This window comes from Mesoplodon densirostris, chromosome 1 (genome assembly GCF_025265405.1).
Source record: "Mesoplodon densirostris isolate mMesDen1 chromosome 1, mMesDen1 primary haplotype, whole genome shotgun sequence".
In the NCBI taxonomy this organism is placed as follows: Eukaryota; Metazoa; Chordata; class Mammalia; order Artiodactyla; family Ziphiidae; genus Mesoplodon; species Mesoplodon densirostris.
The window spans coordinates 30,219,942-30,242,586 of record NC_082661.1 but is presented as its reverse complement, the minus strand read 5'-3'; the positions used below and the strand labels follow the sequence as shown (position 1 = coordinate 30,242,586).

The 22,645-nt window shown below is 40.7% G+C and overlaps 1 protein-coding gene across 1 annotated transcript in view; it reads right to left on the bottom strand.

Moving 5' to 3' along the window:
- GOT1 (glutamic-oxaloacetic transaminase 1) overlaps nucleotides 1-22,645 on the bottom strand; it is a 32,766-nt gene that overhangs the window by 8,319 nt on the left and 1,802 nt on the right. The window contains exons 2-3 of the mRNA XM_060100982.1: nucleotides 13,221-13,402; nucleotides 53-176 (exon numbers count right to left, since the gene is read on the bottom strand). Coding sequence (XP_059956965.1) covers nucleotides 53-176; nucleotides 13,221-13,402 — 306 coding nt within the window. The remainder of the gene's footprint in view (nucleotides 1-52; nucleotides 177-13,220; nucleotides 13,403-22,645) is intronic.

Sequence of the window (22,645 nt, the reverse complement as noted above, 5' to 3'; positions counted from 1 at the left end):
AGAATTCCCCTGGCTTCTCTGTTTCTCCTCTCGCTACAGCTACAGGACTCACCCCACGTTGGTGAGGATACATAGACGGGCGTGTCCTTGTTGTTTGTTCCATTGTACCATCGCGCTAAGAACTCAGCTCCAATTCGAAGTGCACCTGTTCCCCCCAAACACTGTACACCTCCTACCTGAAAGAGAAGAAGCAGGGTCACTGGTTAGTTAATGGTGAGGTCAGATAATATTAGGGAAAATATGGTAATGATTAGCACTTCCTTAAATGTGTAATCTCTATAAAATGTCATAACTACATGAAAAAGTATTATTTGCCCATGTTTACAAATGAGGAAACTAAGGCTAAGAAGTGAAGCGCCTTGCTCAGAGTTAACAGCTACTCAGCAGAAAGGTCAGGTCTTAACCCAGTAAGTCTGGAAGTCTGACCCCCAAAGGAGTGTCCCTCTGAACACAGAGGTAGAGGACATACCTAGGCCCTAGGACATACCTCGGGCACATTAGAGTGTGCCCTGCAAGGCAAACCCATCCCTTTGCACCCATCCCAAGATGAAAACTGCCCTCCAACAGAAGCCGGTAAAATAATGTTCCAAGCTTGCTATCAACATCAGTCTGCAGTGCCCTTTCTCATCGCTATAACAAAGGCTTATTAACCCTTAGAAATGTTCTCACAGAACAAAGGTGATATGCAAATACTACTCTCCTCTCCTGAAGCCTCCTCTCATCTTAAAATGGCCTCACCTGGGCAATAATAAAAGTCCTACGTTTTACCGTTTACAAAATACCTTCACACACATTCTTGTCTGACCCTCACACAGCCCTGTAAAGTAAGTTCTACATCCCCAATTTATACATGAGGAAATTGATTCAGAGAAGTGGTTCTCCAAGGGATTCGCAGCTGGTGAGCGGCAAAGCTGGGCATAAATCCAGGCCTTCTCACTCTACATCTAGTCACTAGGCCCTACTTCTGTTGTTCTGCCTAAACATCTTTGCTTTTTCCCCTTCACACTTCTAATTAGGTTTTAGCATAACTCTTTCAGTAGAGAAATGTCATTAATTACGTGTTGCTTAATATGTCTAAAGGAGAAAAAGAAAGATCACAGAAGAATGTCTACTGAAAAGGAAGGACACACACCAATGTAATAAGAGCAGCAACCTCTGGGGCGGGGCCTAGGATGTGGGAATAGTGGTCAAAGGGACTTTGGCCTAATCTACAAGTTGTTTTTTTAAAAATAAGGAGAATGGGGCTTCCCTGGTGGTGCAGTGGTTGAGAGTCCGCCTGCCGATGCAGGGGACATGGGTTCGTGGCCCGGTCCAGGAAGATCCCACATGCCGTGGAGCAGCTGGGCCCGTGAGCCATGGCCACTGAGCCTGCGCGTCCGGAGCCTGTGCTCCACAACAGGAGAGGCCACAACAGTGAGAGGCCCGCATACCGCAAAAAAAAAAAAAAAAAAAAAATAAGGAGAATGTATTCATGTATTATTTGGAAAAATTTTTAATAATTTAAAATATATATTTAGATGTCTGTAATTTGCTATAAAATAATTCAGTTTTGGCAGGGAGGGTGGGGGAATATACAAGACTGACCAAATACAGACCATTGTTGAAGCTAGCTGATGGATCCATGGGGGTTTGTTCATTACAGTTTTAACTACTTTTGTATATATTTGAAATTTCCCACAATAAAAAAGTAAAAAAAAAAAAAACTTCCTAGATAAAGAAGAAAAGCTTCCAAAATCTTTTTTAAAAGAACTAATGTCAACACCAATGCTAAAAGATGACAAAGGGAAAAAAAAGAGAAAAAAAGAGACCTCTTTCATGAATATTGATACTAACTTCCTAAATATTAATGAACAGTATGAATCCCATAGTGCATTTAAAAATACTCCCTTGGTCAAGTTAGTCATCCCATGAATGCATGATTATTAACAAATATAGGAGTGGGTCAGTTTTCCTGGACATCTCCCATTTATATGTGTTATTAAACTTTGATTTTCTCCTATTTTAAAAAAAAAGAGAAAAGAAATATAAAATTTGTCATGCTGCTAGATAGAGAAAATGATCACCCAAATGATCATCATAACAGGAGAAAAAAATATAGCTATTTCTGATATAAATGCTTGGTAAAAAAAAGAAGCAATGAGGGCTTCCCTGATGGCGCAGTGGTTGAGAGTCCGCCTGCCGATGCAGGGGACACGGGTTCGTGCCCCGGTCCGGGAGGATCCCACATGCCGCGGAGCAGCTGGGCCCGTGAGCCATGGCCGCTGAGCCTGTGCGTCCGGAGCCTGTGCTCCACAACGGGAGAGGCCACAACAGTGAGAGGCCCGCGTACCGCAAAAAAAAAAAAAAAAAAAAAAAAAAAAAAGAAGCAATGAGACTTCCTAAAAATAACTGAAAAAAAAACAATAAGATCCAGCCATGATGAGTAAGTCAGCTTCATGATGAACACTGAATCACGAGCAGAAGTCCCCTGTAAGCTAGGAACTAGGCAATAATACCAATTATCACTATTATTCCCCACTGCTCTATTTATATTCAGAGATCTGAGCATCTGTGAAAGAACATCATCTGAAATGTGAAACAGAAGTGAAGTTGACGTTCAGGGAAACGAGGAACTGAGCATGGCATCCACTGCAGAGAGGAGCAAAGGCAGTGGACTGGGATGGAAAAGGTCAGTGTGCATCAGATGTGGTTCTTCAAAGTGGTCCCCCCGAGCACTGGTCCCTTCCCATTTCTTTATTTTTTTTTTATTTTAATAACTTCATTCATTCATTCATTCATTTATTACAGTAGGTCCTTGTTGGTTATCTATTTTAAATATAGCAGTGTTTACCTGTTGCTTCCCATTACCTTAAAGGTTTGGGCTTCACATTGTGACCTACCTGGAGTCCTTACGCAAATCTCGACCAAGGTGATGTAACCTAAATGTACATTCATTTTTTATGGATTTGTCATCAGCTAAGCTGAATGTCAACCTTATTCATTATTTCACATTTCAAATACCTCAGCACTTTGTATAGGAATGCTGATACTTCCTATACAAATGAGCAAGGTCTCCCTTAAAGCAGGGTTTTAAGTTATCATGGATATGTGACAGGTGCATGTGGATATCAGTAAAGACATTCCCAAGCATAGTTTTTATATTTCCTGTGCTCAGCTTTTTTTTTGTTTTTTTTTTGTGGAGGGGGTTGTTTTAATTAATTTATTCTTTTTTCTTATTAGTCATCCATTTTATACACATCAGAGTATACATGTCAATCCCAATCTCACGATGCTTCCCACCACCACCCCCACCCCCCGCCACTTTACCCCCTTGGTGTCCATGTTTGTTCTCTACATCTGTGTCTCTATTTCTGCCCTTCAAACTGGTTCATCTGTACCATTTTCTAGGTTCCACATACATGCGTTAATACACGATATACGTTTTCCTCTTTCTGACTTACTTCACTCTGTATGACAGTCTCTAGATGCATCCACATCTCTACAAATGACCCAATTTCGTTCCTTTTTATGGCTGAGGTATATTCCATTGTATATATGTACCACGACTTCTTTATCCATTTGTCCGTTGATGGGCATTTAGGTTGCTTCCATGGCCTGGCTATTGTAAACAGTGCTGCAATGAACATTGGGGTGCATGTGTCTTTTAGAGTTATGGTTTTCTCAGGGTACATGCCCAGTAGTGGGATTGCTGGGTCATATGGTAATTCTATTTGTAGTTCCTTAAGGAACCTCCACACTGTTCTCCACAGTGGCTGTATCAATTTACATTCCCACCAACAGTGCAAGAGGGTTCCCTTTCCTCACACCCTCTCCAGCATTTGTTGTTTGTAGATTTTCTGATGATGCCCATTCTAACTGGTGTGAGGTGATAACTCATTGTAGTTTTGATTTGCATTTCTCTAATAATTAGTGATGTTGAGCAGCTTTTCATGCTTCTTGGCCATCTGTATGTCTTCTTTGGAGAAATGTCTATTTAGGCCTTCTGCCCATTTTTGGGTTCGGTTGTTTATTTTTTTAATATTGAGCTGCATGAGCTGTTTATATATTTTGGAGATTAATCCCCTGTCCGATGATTCATTTGCAAATATTTTCTCCCGTTCTGAGGGTTGTTTTTTTGTTTCGTTTATGGTTTCCTTTGCTGTGCAAAAGCGCTTAAGTTTCATTAGGTCCCATTTGTTTATTTTTGTTTTTATTTCCATTACTCTAGGAGGTGGATCAAAAAAGATCTTACTGTGATTTATGTCAAAGAGTGTTCTTCCTATGTTCTCCTACAAGAGTTTTATAGTGTCTGGTCTTACAATTAAGTCTCTAAGCCATTTTGAGTTTATTTTTGTGTATGGTGTTAGGAAGTGTTCTAATTTCATTCTTTTACATGTCCCTGTCCAGTTTTCCCAGCACCACTTATTAAAGAGGCTGTCTTTTCTCCATTGTATATCCTTGCCTCCTTTGTCATAGATTAGTTGACCATAGGGGCATGGGTTTATCTCTGGGCTTTCTATCCTGTTCCATTGATCTATATATCTGTTTTGGTACCAGTACCATATTGTCTTGATTACTGTAGTATAGATTTGTAGTATAGTGGGAAGTCATAGAGTCTGATTCCTCCAGCTCCATTTTTTTCCCTCAAGACTGCTTTGGCTATTCGGGGTCTTTTGTGTCTCCATACAGATTGTAAGATTTTTTGTTCTGCTTCTGTAAAAAATGCCACTGGTAATTTGATAGGGATTTCATTGAATCTGTAGACTTCTTTGGGTAGTATAGTCATTTTCACAATATTGATTCTTCCAATCCAAGAGCATGGTATATCTCTCCATCTGTTGGTATCATCTTTAATTTCTTTCATCAGTGTCTTATAGTTTTCTGCATACAGGTCTTTTGTCTCCTTATGTAGGTTTATTCCTAGGTATTTTATTCTTTTTGTTGCAATGGTAAACGGGTGTGTTCCTTAATTTCCCTTTCAGATTTTACAACTTTAGTGTATAGGAATGCAAGAGATTTCTGTGTATTAATTTTGTATCCTGAAACGTTACCAAATTCACTGATTAGCTCTAGTAGTTTTCTAATGGCATCTTTAGGATTCTCGATGTACAGTAACATGTCATCTGCAAACAGTGACAGTTTTACTTCTTTTCCAATCTGTATTCCTTTATTTCTTTTTCTTCTCTGATTGCCGTGGCTAGGACTTCCAAAACTATGTTGAATACTAGTGGCAAGAGTGGACATCCTTGTCTTGTTCCTGATCTTAGAGGAAGTGCTTTCAGTTTTTCATCATTGAGAATGATGTTTGCTGTGGGTTTGTCATATATGGCCTTTATTATGTTGAGGTAGGTTCCCTCTATGCCCACTTTCTGGAAAGTTTTTATCATAAATGGGTGTTGAATTTTGTCAAAAGTTTTTTCTGCATCTATTGAGATGATCATATGGTTTTTATTCTTCAATTTGTTAATATAGTGTATCACATTGATTGATTTACGTATATTGAAGAATCCTTGCATCCCTGGGATAAATCCCACTTGGTCATGGTGTACGATTCTTTTAATGTGTTGTTGGATTCTGTTTGCTAGTATTTTGTTGAGGATTTTTGCATCTATATTCATCAGTGATATTGGTCTGTAATTTTCTTTTCTTGGAGTATCTTTGTCTGGTTTTGGTATCAGGGTGATGGTGGCCTCATACAATGAGTTCGGGAGTGTTCCTTCCTCCGAAATTTTTCAGAAGAGTTAGAGAAGGATGGGTGTTAGCTCTTCTCTAAATGTTTGAAAGAATTCACCTGTGAAGCCATCTGGTCCTGTACTTCTGTTTGTTCCAAGATTTTTTTTTTTTTTTTTTTTTTTGGGGCGGTACGCGGGCCTTTCACTGTTGTGGCCTCTCCCGTTGCGGAGCACAGGCTGCAGATGCACAGGCTCAGTGGCCATGGCTCACAGGTCCAGCCGCTCCGTGGCACGTGGGATCTTCCCGGTTCGGGGCACGAACACGTGTCCCCTGCATCGGCAGGTGGACTCTCAACCCCTGCACCACCAGGGAAGCCCTGTTGCAAGATTTTTAATCACAGTTTCAATTTCATTACTTGTGACTGGTCTGTTCATATTATCTATTTCTTCCTGGTTCAGTCTTGAAAGGTTATACCTTTCTAAGAATTTGTCCATTTCTTCCAGGTTGTCCATTTTATTGGCATACAGTTGCTCGTAGTAATCTCTTAGGATGCTTTGTATTTCTGCGGTGTCTGTTGTAACTTCTCTTTCATTTCAAATTTTATTGATTTGAGTCCTCTCTGTCTTTTTCTTGATCAGTCTGGCTAATGGTTTATCAATTTTGTTTATCTTCTCAAAGAACCAGTTTTTAGTTTTATTGACCTTTGCTATTGTTTTCCTTGTTTCTATTTCATTTATTTCTGCTCTGATCTTTATGATTTCTTTCCTTCTGCTAACTTTGGGTTTTATTTGTTCTTCTTTCTCTAGTTCCCTTAGGTGTAAGGTTAGATTGTTTGAGATTTTTCTTGTTTCTTGAGGTAGGCTTGTATAGCTATAAAATTCCCTCTTAGAACTGCTTTTGCTGCATCCCATAGGTTTTGGATCATCGTGTTTTCATTGTCATTTGTCTCTAGGTATTTTTTGATTTCCTCTTGATTTCTTCAGTGATATCTTGGTTAGTTAGTAGTATATTGTTTAGCCTCCATGTGTTTGTGTCTTTTACATTTTTTTCCTTGTAATTCATTTCTAATCTCATAGCGTTGTGGTCAGAAAAGATACTTGATATGATTTCAATTTTCTTAAATTTACTGAGGCTTGATTTTTGACCCAAGTGTGATCTTTCCTGGAGAATGTTCCGTGCACACTTGAGAAGAAAGTGTAATCTGCTCTTTTTGGATGGAATGTCCTATAAATATCAATTAAATCTATCTGGTCTATTGTTTCATTTAAATCTTCTGTTTCCTTATGTATTTTCATTTTGGATGATCTGTCCATTGGTGTAAGTGAGGTCTTAAAGACCCCACTATTATTGTGTTACTGTCGATTTCCTTTTTTATAGTTGTTAGCAGTTGCCTTATGTACTGCGGTGCTCCTATGTTGGGTGCATATATATTTATAATTGTTATTTCTTCTTCTTGGATTGATCCCCTGATCATTATGTAGTGTCCTTCCTTGTCTCTTGTAACATTCTTTATTTTAAAGTCTATTTTATCTGATATGAGTATTGCTACTCCAGCTTTCTTTTATTTCCATTTACATGGAATATCTTTTTCCATCCCCTCACTTTCAGTCTGTATGTGTCCCTAGGTTTGAAGTGGGTCTCTTGTAGAAAGCATATATATGGGTCTTGTGTTTGTATCCATTCAGCAAGCCTGTATCTTTTGGTTGGAGCATTTAATCCATTCACGTTTAGGGTAATTATTGATATGTGTGTTACTATGACCATTTTCTTAATTGTTTTGGGTTTATTTTTGTAGGTCCTTTTCTTCTCTTGTGTTTCCCACTTAGAGAAGTTCCTTTAGCATTTGTTGTAGGGCTGGTTTGGTGGTACTGAATTCTCTTAGTTTTTGTTTGTCTGTAAAGCTTTTGATTTCTCCATTGAATCTGAATGAGATCCTTGCTGGGTAGAGTAATCTTGGTTGTAGGTTCTTCCCTTTCATCACTTTAAGTATATCATGCCACTCCCTTCTGGCTTGTAGAGTTTCTCCTGAGAAATCAGCTGTTAACCTTATGGGAGTTCCCTTGTATGGTATTAGTCATTTTTCCCTTGCTGCTTTTATTAATTTTTCTTTGTCTTTAATTTTTGTCAATTTGATTACTATGTGTCTCGGCGTGTTTCTACTTGGGTGTATCCTGTATGGGACTCTCTGCACTTCCTGGTTTTGGGTGGCTATTTCCTTTCCCATGTTAGGGAAGTTTTTGACTATAATCTCTTCAAATATTTCCTCTGGTCCTTTCTCTCTCTCTTCTCCTTCTGGAACCCCTATAGTGTGAATGTTGTTGCATTTAATGTTGTCCCAGAGGTCTCTTAGGCTGTCTTCATTTCTTTTCATTCTTTTTTCTTTATTTTGTTCTGCAGCAGTGAATTCCACCATTCTGTCTTCCAGGTCACTTAACCGTTCTTCTGCCTCAGTTATTCTGCTGTTGATTCCTTCTAGTGTAGTTTTCATTTCAGTTATTGTATTGTTCATCTCTGTTTGTTTGTTCTTTAAGTCTTCTAGATGTTTGTTCTTTAATTCTTCTAGATCTTTGTTAAACATTTCTTGCATCTTCTTGATATTTGCCTCCATTCTTTTTCCGAGGTCCTGGATCATCTTCACTATAATTATTCTGAATTCTTTTTCTGGAAGATTGCCTATCTCCATTTCATTTAGTTCTTTTTCTGGGGTTTTGTCTTGTCCCTTCATCTGGTACATAGCCCTCTGCCTTTTCATCTTCTCTATCTTTCTGTGAATGTGGTTTTCGTTCCACAGGCTGCAGGACTGTAGTTCTTCTTGCTTCTGTTGTCTGCTCTCTCCTGTGCTCAGCTTTTAACTCCACCCTTTCTCTCCCACTCCAAAAAGCAAATTCATTAACTAAAAGAAGTCAGAAAGTCAGTAGACTAGATTGAAAATGTGTTTGGAAGAGATAAACCCACTTCACTAACAGTAACTAATTCTTTTTTTTTTTTTTTGCGGTACGCGGGCCTCTCACTGTTGTGGCCTCTCCCGTTGCAGAGCACAGCCTCTGGACGCACAGGCTCAGCGGCCATGGCTCACAGGCCTAGCCACTCCGTGGCATGTGGGATCTTCCCGGACCGGGGCACGAACCCGTGTCCCCTGCATCGGCAGGCGGACTCTCAACCACCGCGCCACCAAGGAAGCCCTAGAAACTAATTCTTTATATTCATGATGGATATGATACTTGACATATTAAATTCCCAAGAAATTATCATTCCCTCTAAAAATATATTGTACACTAGATGGCTTCAGTGAAACACAAGTGACTCTAAACTATATCAGCAACTAGCGGAAACGAATTTTTGGTGAATCAATAATATGTCAATTCGGTCATTCTCTGAACTGATTTTTGGCAAATAGCTCTAAAGCTCAAGAAAGTCCTGGATTTGGGATGAAGGGAAAAAATCACAATAGCAAAGGAAATAAATACAGACTTCAAAGGGAGCCAGGCAACTGGACCTGGGTGTCTAAACAGGAGTATCCAGAACAAGAGAAATCCAGTAAGACTTGGCAGAAAGCTATGCCACCAATCTGTATTCCCAATTTAGCCATGAATTGCCTGAAGGAATCCCTGCTGGGCTCTAGAATGCTTGTCCAAGATCACAATTTGCTGATGCAATGACTTCCCTGTGAGGAGCAGGAGAGCTGTTTAGAAGCTGCTTGTGGCCAAGGCTATGATGCATTGATCTGGGTGCTCCTAGCAATTCATGTGGTATCTGGCATGTGGCACTAAAGAAACATGGGCTGAACTAGATGAAGAAGAAGACAGTGTTGACAAGGTGAGAGCCACAGAGAAAGCCCCAAGTCTCCCAGAGGCAATGGTCCAAGCAGGAAACTGGGACGCCATCTCATGCCCCACAAGCCCTCCTACCTGCAGTGGCTCAGTAATTTCAGAAGCTGAAATATTACCAGGCAGGAGATGACAACTGGACATTTGGTCTGGATTCTAAGATCTGAAGATGGAAAAGCAGAAGGCGGCAGTGACGAGTCTAGAAAACAGGTCTTCTCAAAATGGTTGATGGACCTGGTAATGTAAAATCTTGAGAAGAAAAATCTAAGAGAGGACATGATTACTGTTTATTTTCTGGTTCATTCTTTCATTCATGCCTCACCTCCTTCAAGTTTTGGCTCAAATGTCATTTCTGTTTCTACCATGACCACCCTAGTTAAAACTGTATCCACTCTCACTCCCACCCTCAGCACTCCTAATATGCCTTCCTCTGCTCTGTTTTTGTAGCATTTATCATCTTTCAATACACTATATAATGTTCCTATTTATTATGTTTACTGTCGGTTTCTCCCCACAAAACTGTAAGCCGGGCAGTGGTTTTGGTCACCACTGTGCTCCAGCATCTAGAACAGTGCCTAGTGGTGAGCACACATCTGCTGACTGAACGAATGAGTGAATTAAAACATCTGAGATCTCTGAGGTGCCAGGCTAGGAGCTAAATGCTGAAGATTCATGAGGTAAATAAGTAAGCCATTGGGACTTCCCTGGTGGCACAGTGGATAGGACCCCGTGCTCCTGGTACAGGGCGCCCAGGTTCAATCCCTGGTCAGGGAACTAGATCTCACATGCATGCCGCAGCTAAGAGTTCATGTGCCACAACTAAGGAGCCCATGGGCCGCAACTAAGACCCAGCGCAAGCAAATAAATAAATAAAAAGAACCATACACACACACAAAAAAAAATTTTTTTAAAGTAAGTAAATAAGCCATCACCCCTGCCCTGGAGGAACCTAGGGTCTTGTGGGAGGGACAGGCTTACAAAATTGTACGTTAAACGCAGTAAGTACTGCTTTTCCCAAGCGATGCACAGTCCTGTGATGACTCAGAGCACTCCAACAACTAGCTCTGCCTAAGAGAGCTCAGGATTCAGCATGGAAGTGACCCTTGGTCAGGCCTTGAAGGACTTGGAGGTGGGGACTGGGGAGTCAGAGAAGTGAAGGGGGCATTCCTAGCAGAAGGAACAGCTGAGGCAAAGGTGCCAAGTCATGGCAGGGCTCGGCATGTCTAGAAAACAGCAGGCTCTTAGGATGGCAGGACCCTGAGAGGATGGGAGCAAGAGTAACTGCAAGAACAGGATGACACCTGGCTACAAAACATGATGCATGCCCAGGTCAGAGTCTGCATTCTACCCTGTAGATAATGGAGGAGCTACTGTGTGTGTGTGAGAGGGGAAGCAGGTGACACAATTAGCTCTTTTTTTTTTTTTCTGAGGAAGATCATTCTAGCTGCACTGTGCAGAATGTACTAGAATGGGGAAGAGACTAGAGGCAAGAGGCTATTATAAGAATCCAAATGAGATGATGGTGGGCTGATCTAAGATAGTCACCTGGGGATGGTCCAGGGAAAGAGCAAGTGCTCAGAGCTCAGTATCAACTGGTAGCTAGGGTGTTGTAGATGCCAAGAGGGTATCCTAAACCATTACACACACACACACACACACACACACACACACACAAAGTAAAAAGTAAAAGTCTTCAAATATTTACAGACTGCCATTTAAATTTGTTCTATGATCAAAAACATAACACAGGATGAACTAGACTAAGAGGAAGGGCTCTATGCCACAAGCAATAGCCCCAAACCTCAGTATTAAGCGATCAAAATGGGGAACAGAGCATTTTGTTCCTGGGCAGAGAAACAAGCATCTATCTGCCAACATAGTTAATAAGCATCATATAAGAAATGTATAGTCTTAGAGGAAGAAGCTCCCCAACACAGAACCTCTGTTTTCATTTGTCAGCAATGGCATTCCAACTAATTTATCAACAACGCCTCAGAATATCACCCCCAGTCGCCAAAGTTCCCCATTTTCAAACTTCATCAGGACTCTCTCTCTCCCTCAGTGGAAACCTTAGATTTTCAGAGCAACTTCCCAATGCCACCCATAATCTCTAAAGTCTACCATTTCTACCCGTATTCCTTCAGTTCCTAGAGGCAAGTCAGTTACAGTCTCTTATACCAATCCAGAAAAAACCCTCATCAAGTTAATTACTTACCTAACCATTGATCTGAGTTCCAAGACCTTCACCCAGAGCCTCCTGGTCTCCTGATATACATAAGAATGTGCCTGTGTGCAGCCTTCATTTTACCCTGCCTGTTCTGCTTATCAGGGCATCTGGGTAAGAGCATGGATATAAATCAGTGACTCCAAGATGTGGTCTCTTTCATGCATGAAGGCTGCTCAGCGGGGCTGACACTGCCTAGCAGAGCAATAAGGGCAGTTGGTTTAAATTGCACAATACCTAATCAGACTATTGCAAAAACCTGAGCTCTTCACCCAGGTTTATCTTCTTCAAACACTCTTATATTGGGTAGCTTCTCTGCGCAAACCTTCAAGGGGCTTCCCCTGCCCTGGCTGCCAAAATCAGCCTGCCTGATCTATCCAGCATGTTCCCAGCCCTAATCAGGTAGGTCTCTTTACAACCTAGACCTGCTCACCTCCAACCTCTGTCCCTGGACTCCAACTGCTCCAGATAAATACCCCTCCTTTTTCTTCCTCTGTACTTTGTGGTTCTCAACCTTGGCTGTACTTTGCAGTCACATGGGGAGCTTTTAAAAAATACCCATGAAGGGAAGGGAATTGTAGGGAAAGGTAATAAAAGGGCAGAGAAAGGTGGTACCCTCCAAGATTCTGATTTAACAGGTCTGGTATGGGATCCAGCCATTAGAATGTTTTTAAAACCTCCCAGGTGATACAGTCACAGTTGAGAATCAGTGTCCTGGTCTCATTCCCCAAGGTTCAGCTCTAGTCCCATTTCCAGCCTTTGCCAGTCTCTCTGAATTCCTACAACACTGATAATCTCTATCACACCACTTTCTGCCACATACAGACTCTCCCCAAATGCATTCCTCTTCCATGTATCTCTAGTTATACACAGACTACATACCAGGAAGCACTTAAATGAAGAGAAGCTGAGATCAAGGCTAGAAGAATCAAATATTAGAACTGGCAGGATCTTCAGAGAGCATCTAGACTAGTGGCTCTTGGACTTTGGGGAGCCATAGGTTCCTTCAGAAAATCTGATAAAAGTTATGAACTTTCTCTCCAGAAATACACAGACACACAGAATTCTGCATAAAATTTCAGGGAGTTTAGAGGCCCCTTGAATGATCCCCTATGCAAATGCTCCTTATGGGACCATGAACCATAAACTAGTCTTTCCCTACCATGTAGATGAGACATAGGGGCTGGAGAGGCAAATGACTTGCCTTTGGTCAAAAGTAGTGGCAGACCTGGGTCCAGACCCTACTCTCTTGATCATTCCATTAAATTCCCTTGGCTTGGCATTTCCATTGACTGCTTCAAACCCAGAAGCTGAAATCCGATCATCTCTTGGGCAAAAGTGAACAACTGAAGAAGCTGTGCTTTATACAAAAGCATGTTATTCGCACTATCAAGTCCCTGAGGTCACACTATTTAAATCCTTATTCACTGACAGTTCAATAGACATAACACCTAATTTTTAACCACTTTTTACCCTCACAGTTTCTAGAAAAAAATAGATCCTCACCCAAAACTCACCCGCTTCTCCTGCAGAGCTGGGCTGTCATCCCCAAGGGCCAGGCGGGAAGCACGGGTCCGGAACTCCGCCAGGCCCAGGATGGGCAGGTACTCGTGGTTTAGGTTGCTGTCATTAGCAATCCTCTGCTCCACCTTCCTCACGACTGGCAAAACCCAGGGCTGGCTATCATCCGTGCGATAAGCTGGGACACGGAAAAGAGACATACAATGGAGGAGTCTTAGGCTTCGTCCAAGGAAGAATTCGGAGCTGTGAACAGGGAGAGTTCTACCACCTTCCAATCAAAACAGAACTGTGAGGGAAACTGAAGTTCATTCACTTACTGACTGCCTGCTTTGGGCCAGGCACCGGGCTAGGTGCTGGGAAGGCAGAAGGACAGTTTCCTATCCTTATGGAAATTATAGTTCTTAAATATGTGACCTCCAAAAAGTAGAATGCTGAAATAAAACTGGGACATCAAAGAGCCTGATCAAGGGAGAGAGTGCACGCAAAAGCACTCCACAAATTAAAAATAGCTTACAAATGCTATGTCAATATCACTAGGGCACTGAGGTCTCTACGACCACTGGCCCGGTAATCGCCTTCCTTCTGCATCTCCCCAAGAAAAGGGTTCGGTGCTACTTCACATGAACGCTGCACCTTCAAACATAAACATGGAGAGAGAGGAGGGTGGAGGGAGGCCCACCTCCTCCTCTTGTCCTGTAAGAACAGAAATGAGACAAATGGCGAGGAAACACCTGTGACTGAAGATTCCAACAACTGGTTACACAATCATCGAACAACAAGTTTAAACACATCTTTGTCCTCTTGCTGTTTTTTGACATCAGCCAGTGTTTACCATTTTGACTGTTCCTACCACTCACTTCCTCTGCTTCACACTTTTATGGATCTAAGTTTACCTGTTTCATAATTTTTAATCTTGATTATAGCAAATTTCTAAGCATTTCTTCTATGCTAAAAGTATTTTTAGTCTACTTTGAGTTATCCTATCACTGATTTTTTTTCCTATACTATCCTATAATCATTTTGAGATTATAGCTTGAGAGGGCAGCTGCTTTGGCTTGCATCCAAGCCAGTGACTTCTCTGAGCAGGATTCCTGACAGGAATTTGCTTCTGCTGGACTGTTTAGGTCTCCAATAAGCCTATACTTTGGCAAGTGACTGTGAAACAAATTTTTTAAGTAATTCTTCTTTATCTTATTGATTTCTGCTCAACATTAATCCCTGACTTTTTTGTTAAATAACTTTTTTAGGGTGGTTGATATTGTTTACTGAACAACACATGTTGATTGTAGAAAATTTAGAAAAGCTCAGAAAGAAAATAATAAACATTATGATTAACATGTAATTCCAGCACTCAGAGATAAGGAGTATGAAAATTTTGGTGTACAGCTTTTTAAACTTTATTTTACATGAGTATATTCTTTTATAAATTGTATCATTTTTTATATAGAATTTTCAACATGCTTTTTTCCACTTATTAAATATATATTATGAATATCTTTCATCATCATTAACTATTTAAGTCTGTGCACACAGACTGTCTTTGTTCTTTTTAGAGCTGCATAACTGATAAATGTACTATAATTTGTTTTGCGAGTCTCCTGTTGATGGACATTTGAGTTGTTTCTAATCTTTGGCTATTAGAAAATAATACTTCAGTAAACCTTGTACATATGTCATCTTACATGTATGTAAATATAGCTGTAAGAGGCAGGGTTGAAAATGGAAGAGTAGGTTGAGAAGTACGTGTATGTGTAATTTTGTTGTTGTTTTTGAGGGTATACGTTAGTTTACTACTTTCAACTGATTTTCATTTTACAACACATGGTTGTAGGACAAATATGGTTAAAACAACTAATTGGAAGAATACTGGTGGCAATCAATGAAAAGTTTAAATGCAAATATATTACTTTTAAGCATACTTTGTATATTTGTAGTTTTGACAGATATATCCACATTGGCTTTTTTATAGGGCTGTTATCAGTGTACATCGCTGCTATAGGGCAGGGGTGTTATCAGTGTACATCACTGCCATCAGGGTACAAGAGTGTCTGCTTCCCCACAGCCACAGCCACTGAGTGAATTTTTGCCAATTTAAGAGTACAAAGGTACTCTCAGGGTAGTTCAAAGTTGCATTTCTCTTATCGTGGATGCAACTGGGCATTTTTCATATATTTGAGCCATTTACAACACAATTTTAGTGGCTAGACAATATTCCTTTCTATGTGTAATTTATTAACTATTTGTGTTGCTTTTGACTATTTGCTAATATAAACATTGTAATTAATGTTCTTATACTTTACACATATTCATTAGTGCTTCCTTAGGAAAACTTTTTCTAGATGTAAAATTACTAGATCAAAAGTCAGACAACAGGGGCTTCCCTGGTGGCGCAGTGGTTGGGAGTCCGCCTGCCGATGCAGGGGACATGGGTTCGTGCCCCGGTCCAGGAAGATCCCACATGCCGCGGAGTGGCTGTGCCCGTGAGCCATGGCCGCTGAACCTGTGCGTCTGGAGCCTGTGCTCCACAACGGGAGAGGCCACAACAGTGGGAGGCCCGCGTACCGCAAAAAAAAAAAAAAAGTCAGACAACAAATGAGACTTTATAAGATATTTTGATTTTGCATCTGTCTTCTACTCCATCAACTAACCCTACCTTGCAGGAATGTGTCATCTGCAAGTTTGAAAAGCATATCAAGCTAGTAATAAAAATGTGGACAGAGTTCCAGACTGACACAGCCACTAACCAACAACCAGTCTCTGGGTAGGTGAATCTGACTCACAATACTGTCGTATCACTCACATTAGACCCCCTGGCCCACCAAATTCCCTCCCTCTCAACAAGTTCAAAAAGGCTACTTTATCAGTCGAGATTTGGTCTGGTTTTTCAAAGAGATACCAAAATAATGACTCCCAAGTAATCGTTTTCCCTGAAGTAGATCACCCCATCTATGATCACAATGCTACCATTGTTCAAAATATTCTTGGAATTCTTCTCTTGGAATTGTTTTTAGAGGAGGCATCTCATTATTTTGAATATCCTCAATGATGCCAAATCTTTGTCCTTTGAAAGTAAATTTAATTTTTAAAAATGGTACTTGTATTAGGTCCAGCAAAGTAGGTGGGTGAATGGACTGAATAATATTAACGGAGAACAGCTATAAAAAGATGGCCTCCTACATGGGTCTAACATGTTTTTAAGGCCATTCCAAAAGAGGGTTTTCGGAAAACTTTGAGCAATAGCAGTATATATGGACTACACTACACAGAGGGGATACTGTTTAGATGTACAAGAATATGGGTGCTTGTAGAAAAACTAGTTCTATTATGCTTCCCGTCTGTGTTTGGATGGTTAATATATAATTATGCTACATATATTTATGATATGTCATTTGTAAATCATGTATTATAAATAAATAAAATATGAAAGATAAAGCCATAGTACCGCTGTTCTTACCAGTAATGTATACTCTGTGCAACTCTAAAAAATCCTGTGATAGGACTGGAGGCAGGGAGGCATTGTGTCCATATTGTGACAAAAGAGAAAATGGCCAATTCACACCTCTGCTTCCTTCTTCACTGCCCAGTTTCCCCCAGATTCAGTTCTAGATTTATTCCCAATGCCTTGTCTCACTGCCCTACTGAAGCAGAACTGCAGTTACTCTTGGGCGTTTGGAGCAATGAGGTTAAGCGTTACCAACAACCACTATTCCTGCTCTCCCAGAGGGGTTTTATTCCCGTTTTGTTGGACCCATGAGTTTCTCATTCATTCTTTCATTCTCTCACTCATTTGATGGCTACTTATTGAATCCACCATGAACCAGGTACTGGCTAGAAGTAGCTACACAGAGATGGGTAAGATAAACAAGATACTGTCTTGGCCTCCCTCCAGGAAACATAAGAGCATAGAGTTCTTAGTTCTCCTGTAAGTGATCAGGGAAGATGAAGTATGAAAGATGAATAAGAGTTTAAAAGACAGGAAAAAGGACTTTCCAGACAGAGGGAACACTTGTGCAAGGCCCCAGAGGCTGGGAGAGATGAGGTTTTTGAGGATCTGCATTTTCATGGCTCGGATGTAAAATCCATGGAGAAACAGCAAGGAATGGCTCAGGGAGTCTTGGGTTCTCTTCTAAGGAACTTTGTCTCAATGGGGAAACCACTGAAAGCATTTAAGCAAGAGAGTGACATGGACAGCTGTACATTTTAACAGAATCATTTGAGTGACATGATGGAAAATAAACTGGAAGGAGGACAGAAGCAGACAGTGAAGTCAGGAGGCTGCTGCAATAATCCACGAAGGAAATAATGAAGTCTTGAATCACAGCAACGGCAGCAGCAGCGGGGATAAACAAAAGGGGAGACATTCAAAATAAATTTATGAGGTAAAAGAGATAGAACCTAGTGACCAAATAAATATACATGGGACTGATGAAAGGGTCACCGACAACCTCCAAAGTCTCTCTCTAGTCTGGATAAAGACTAGTGGGTGTGGGGCAGGGGAGAGGGCAACCAAGATATAGAGCAAAGCAGAAGAAAAAAAGAAAAGATTGAGGGGAGGGTGGAATCCATGCATTGTTTTAAACACGTTGAATTTGAAGTGGTTGTACAACGTGTCCAGCAAACTGTAGCGAATATGGGTCTGGCATCCAGGGAAGAAGTCCAGGATGGAAAGAAGGATTTTATAATTATAGACATGGACGGTGGCTGAAGCCATAGTAATAACAAGGAGTTACTGAATACTTACTACATACAGGGCACTGTGCTAAATACTTCACATTTTTTTAACTTTCATTTAATTCTTATAACAACTCACAAAATAGGTATTATGATCTCTATTTCCAGGATCTGCAAACTGAGGCCAGAAAAGTTTGCCCAAGGTCACAAGAACTGTAAGAGCTAGGCTGTCATACTATTAAGTTCATGGATCCCTGTGCTTTTTCTAAAGAGCAAGGGATGTCCAGGGAAAGCCTGAAGCCAGCAAGCCCCAGAGGACTGACTGTGCAAGGGGCCTTTCTACCTACCAGCATGCCCCTCAGCTCCACACACCACACCCTTCTCCCTGAGGACCAGCTCTTTTAGAGGAGTCACACAGATTGCAGGTGAGTCTCGATTTCCAGAAGAACACGGAGAATTAGATGATCAAACCATCACCCTCCTCCTCCTCCTAAGATCTCCACTTCCCCCAACCATCCCTACCCAACAGCCCATGCACATATGCCTCTTTAAGGCCCTTCTCCAACTAGGGTCCTGCGGAGAGGACCGGGGGTACTCAGAAACACCTGATACAGCACGTCTCTCCCACAACTTTATTTGAAGATGCTAAGAACCCACATTAAAAACAACAAATATGAAAGCAAGCACAGTCTATCTGGAACAAAAGAAAGCTAAGTTTACATGATGAACGGAGTGGAGCCTATGTAGAAATGTCTTGCTTCAGGCTGCATCAGGCTGAATGAACTCGTATCTCCCCTGCCCCTAAAGTCACTTGTCTGAAACTTTACAAAGCGCTAAAACAGTCAGCTCAAAGAGCATCATATTTAACAGTGAAAAATGTGATGCTCTGCTCTGTTTAACTATATGGAAATTATGCAAATAGTCAGAGCAAGAAGAAAATCTCTGGGGAAACTATCTGGAAGTAGGAATGAGCTAATGAGATTATAGTTGCAGTTTGTTCTAAATGTCCAACATCATTAGAACTTGAGCTGGTTAACTTCCATTAGGCTTTATCTTAACTTAGAAAAAAAAAGGGGCATCTTCACCAAAGTCAGAGATTAATTATCAATACATTTCCTTCACAAAGGATATACTTCAGGATGTGTATAAATAGAGCTAGGACATACAAAAGCCGTAAAGAGACTTCTTATTTTACTATACTTTAATGAGACCTTTATCTGAGCACCTGCCATCCACAAAAAAGACGGGTCACAGTGATCATCAAAAATAACATTTATACAACACTTTTCATTTATATGTCACATTTCACACACATAATTATTCATTTAATTCTCAGTCATCTGATGAAGCCAGTAACATTATTATTCTATACTACAGTCATGTAACATGCTAGTGAATCTTAGAGTATAATTTTAGAGAGAGGTCATTCCATTCTGGCTCCTCATTTAACGGACTGGGTCCAGGGATGTTAAATAACACTCCCAAGGTCACATCACTGGACCGCAGGCCTGGGCCTGTACCCAGGTCTCCTGGCTGTTCCACTACCACACACTGGCTCCCTCTGGACCACCTGAAGGTGCCCAATAGAGAAGGGGGCAGGGACCGAGGGACCTGAGAAATGTGGCCTGGAATCCCAGCACCACCACCTACAGCCATGTGATCTCGACCAAAATGCTTCATCAATCTGGGCTTCAGCTTTCTTACCTCTAAAACAGTAGTAGTAATAAACAACCCTCCAGAGTCATCCTAAGCACTAAATGCAATTAACTGCATAAATCATTTGCTTGTAGTAAAGAGAAAGAATTCCTCGGTTCCAGGAAAACATGACAAAGGCACTTTCACAGTTGAATTGACCATTATCTGGGCTGCAGAATATGCTTCTGAGCCAAACACTTCTGGCCTCGGCTGGCAGGGTGCTTTTTCTATGCATGAGCAATTTATTTCCGAACCAGTGTCAGAAATTATTTCATTTTGCAGTTCTTGAGCTGAAAATTTTTATTCAATATCTTTTATGCAAAGAAATGCCAAAACAAATCCAAGTTTGGATAAACTTTGGAAAGTAAGTTCACTTCTGTGAGCCTCAGTTTCCTCATCCTGTAAAATAGCAATGAAAACAAAACACCTGACCTAACTCCCAGTGTTGTTGTGAGGATCAGGTGACAATAATGAGTAAGAAATGTGTTTTATAAACTGAACACTTCTATAACAGTATAAGGTGTGAAGATGATACATCAGGTTCTTAAGAATTTACAATGGAAAGTCCAGAATCCTCAGAAGAGGCTTTGATGCAGCTAATAATGTGGCCCAACCTCATCTCTCTACCCTTCCCATTCATGCCCTTATGAGACTTCTCTGCTCTATTTACATGGTTCCATTTGCTCTCCTGTGAATAAAACGTTATCTTCCTGCCTCTGTTACTTGACTTATATTATTCTTCCTGCCTTTTGCCCGTCCCCTTTTATTTAACCTGACTAAAACAGCCAGGAAATGCACCTAGCTTAAGAAGTGCTTCCTCCAAGAAGGCTTTCTACATCCTTACTGCTATTCAAAGCATGGTCCTCACACTAGCAGGATCAGCATCGCTTAGAAGCCCATTAGAAATGCAGATTTCCAGGCACCTCCCAGTCCTACTGAACCAGTTTATGATCAGGCCATCCAAGATGGCTGTTTACTTGCTCTCTGTACATCCCCTGCTCTATCAGTCCCTGCTTCACCTATGCCCTTCTCACATGACTGACCTTTCCTCTTAATCATACAGCCTAATCAGTAAATGCCTACGTGCTTGCTCCCGCCTCCAGCTAGTGATTGTTCTAACTTTTAGATCAGAACATCTCCACCATGATACCTTATCAAAGGGGGTAGTGCCCCTCTGCTAGTTTCCCTGGTAACCAATGAGCCAACCTAACATCAACTGCCCCTACAGCTAGTAACCTTCCCCCTGCCCCCGAGTAGTGAAGACTGCCACCATTTCCTGCCCGCTGTTGGCCGCACACAGTGGGGTGTCGCTCCAGGACATTGCTTCAGACACGTAAGCTCCCCCATCCATTAAACCATTGATGTCTCTGTCACTGACTCCGGGCTCTTTCTTCGGTCTTGAAGCTGGTCAAGTACAGGCCTTGTAGGCCTGCAGGGTGCAGTCCAACAATAAGCTTCTGCATTTTAACAAACTCCCCACTGTGCATTACAGTTTGAGAAGTGCTGTCCTACACAGCTCCAGCCCTCATTTACTTCTCCCTTCTCTGAACTTCAAGAGCACTTGGGGTTGTCTTTCTTATTATTGAATTGCTTCCCAGTTAAACTATTCTTTTCAACTTTTAGACTGTAAGCACGTGGGAGGCAGCTGTTTATTTAATGATTTTGCATTTAGGAATCATTTTTTTACCTGCTTTCAATTCCACAGAGGTCTCCTTTGTATAAGCCATTGCGGGTACAAAAATGAGTAAGATGTAGTACCTACCCTGAGGAGCTCAAGGTCTAGTAAAGGGAGGGATTCCTTCCTTCCTTCCTCCCTTCCTTCCTTCTTTTCATTCCTCAACATTTTCCAAACATTACTCTGTTCCATACACAACACTAGTTGTGGGAATATAAGGATAGGCAAGACAAAGCCTCTGCTTTTGAGTCTGGTGGAAATACATATGATCATAAGCAAGTATCTTTTTAAAAAAAATATTTTATTGGGGTGTCGTTGATTTACAATGTTGTGTTAGTTTCAGATGTATGGCAAAGTGATTCAGTTGTACATATACATACATCCTTTTTCATATTTTTTTCCATGATGGTTTATCACAGGATACTCAATATAGTTCTTTGTGTTATACAGTAGGGCCTTGTTGTTTATCCATTCTATATATAATAGTTGGCATCTGCTAACCCCAACCTCCCATGCCCTGTGTGATGGACCAATATGTGTACAGATAGATAGATAGATAGATAGATTCTATATTCTCTGTAATATTCCATTGGTTTATTAGCCTCTCCTTGACCAGTACCCCATGCCTTAATTCCTAGAATTTCATAATAAATTGGAAGAGTGGTAACCTATGTCTTACTTTTTCAAGATTACTTTTGTATTCTTGACATTCTGTATTTCCTATACCTGCACTGTCCAGTACGGTGGTGACTAGCCACAAGTAGCTATTTATTTATTTATTTGGTTGGTTGGTTTTCTGGGTTTTTTTTCTTTTTTTGTTGGAGTATGGTTGATTTCCAGTATTGTGTTGATTGCTGCTGTACGGCAGGGTGATTCTCTTATACATATATATGCATTCTTTTTTTATATATTCTTTTCCACTATGGTTTATCATAGGATATTGAATATAGTTCTCTGTGTTATACAGTAGGACCTTGTTGCTTATCCATTCTATATATAATAGTTGGCATCTGCTAATCCCAAATTATCCATCCCTCCCTCACTCCCCTCCGCTTTGGCACCCACAAGTCTATTCTCTACAGAAGCAAGTATCTTTAATAAATGTTCCTTAATGCTGTAAAAATAAATAAATAAATAAATTTTTAAATAAAAAAAGAAATGCCAAAACAACTACAGTAACAGCTAATACTTACATAACTCCTACTTATGTGCCAGAGACTGTTCTAAGCACTTTAAATGCATTTAATCCTCACCAAAATCCTGTAAGATAGTTCAAGGGTAATTGAGCCAATGAAACCTAAGGTTTTAAAAACATGTATTTCGATTAATATCAATACTAGTTCTTCACGATATATCCGGACCTAAAGAAATACTTGGAGG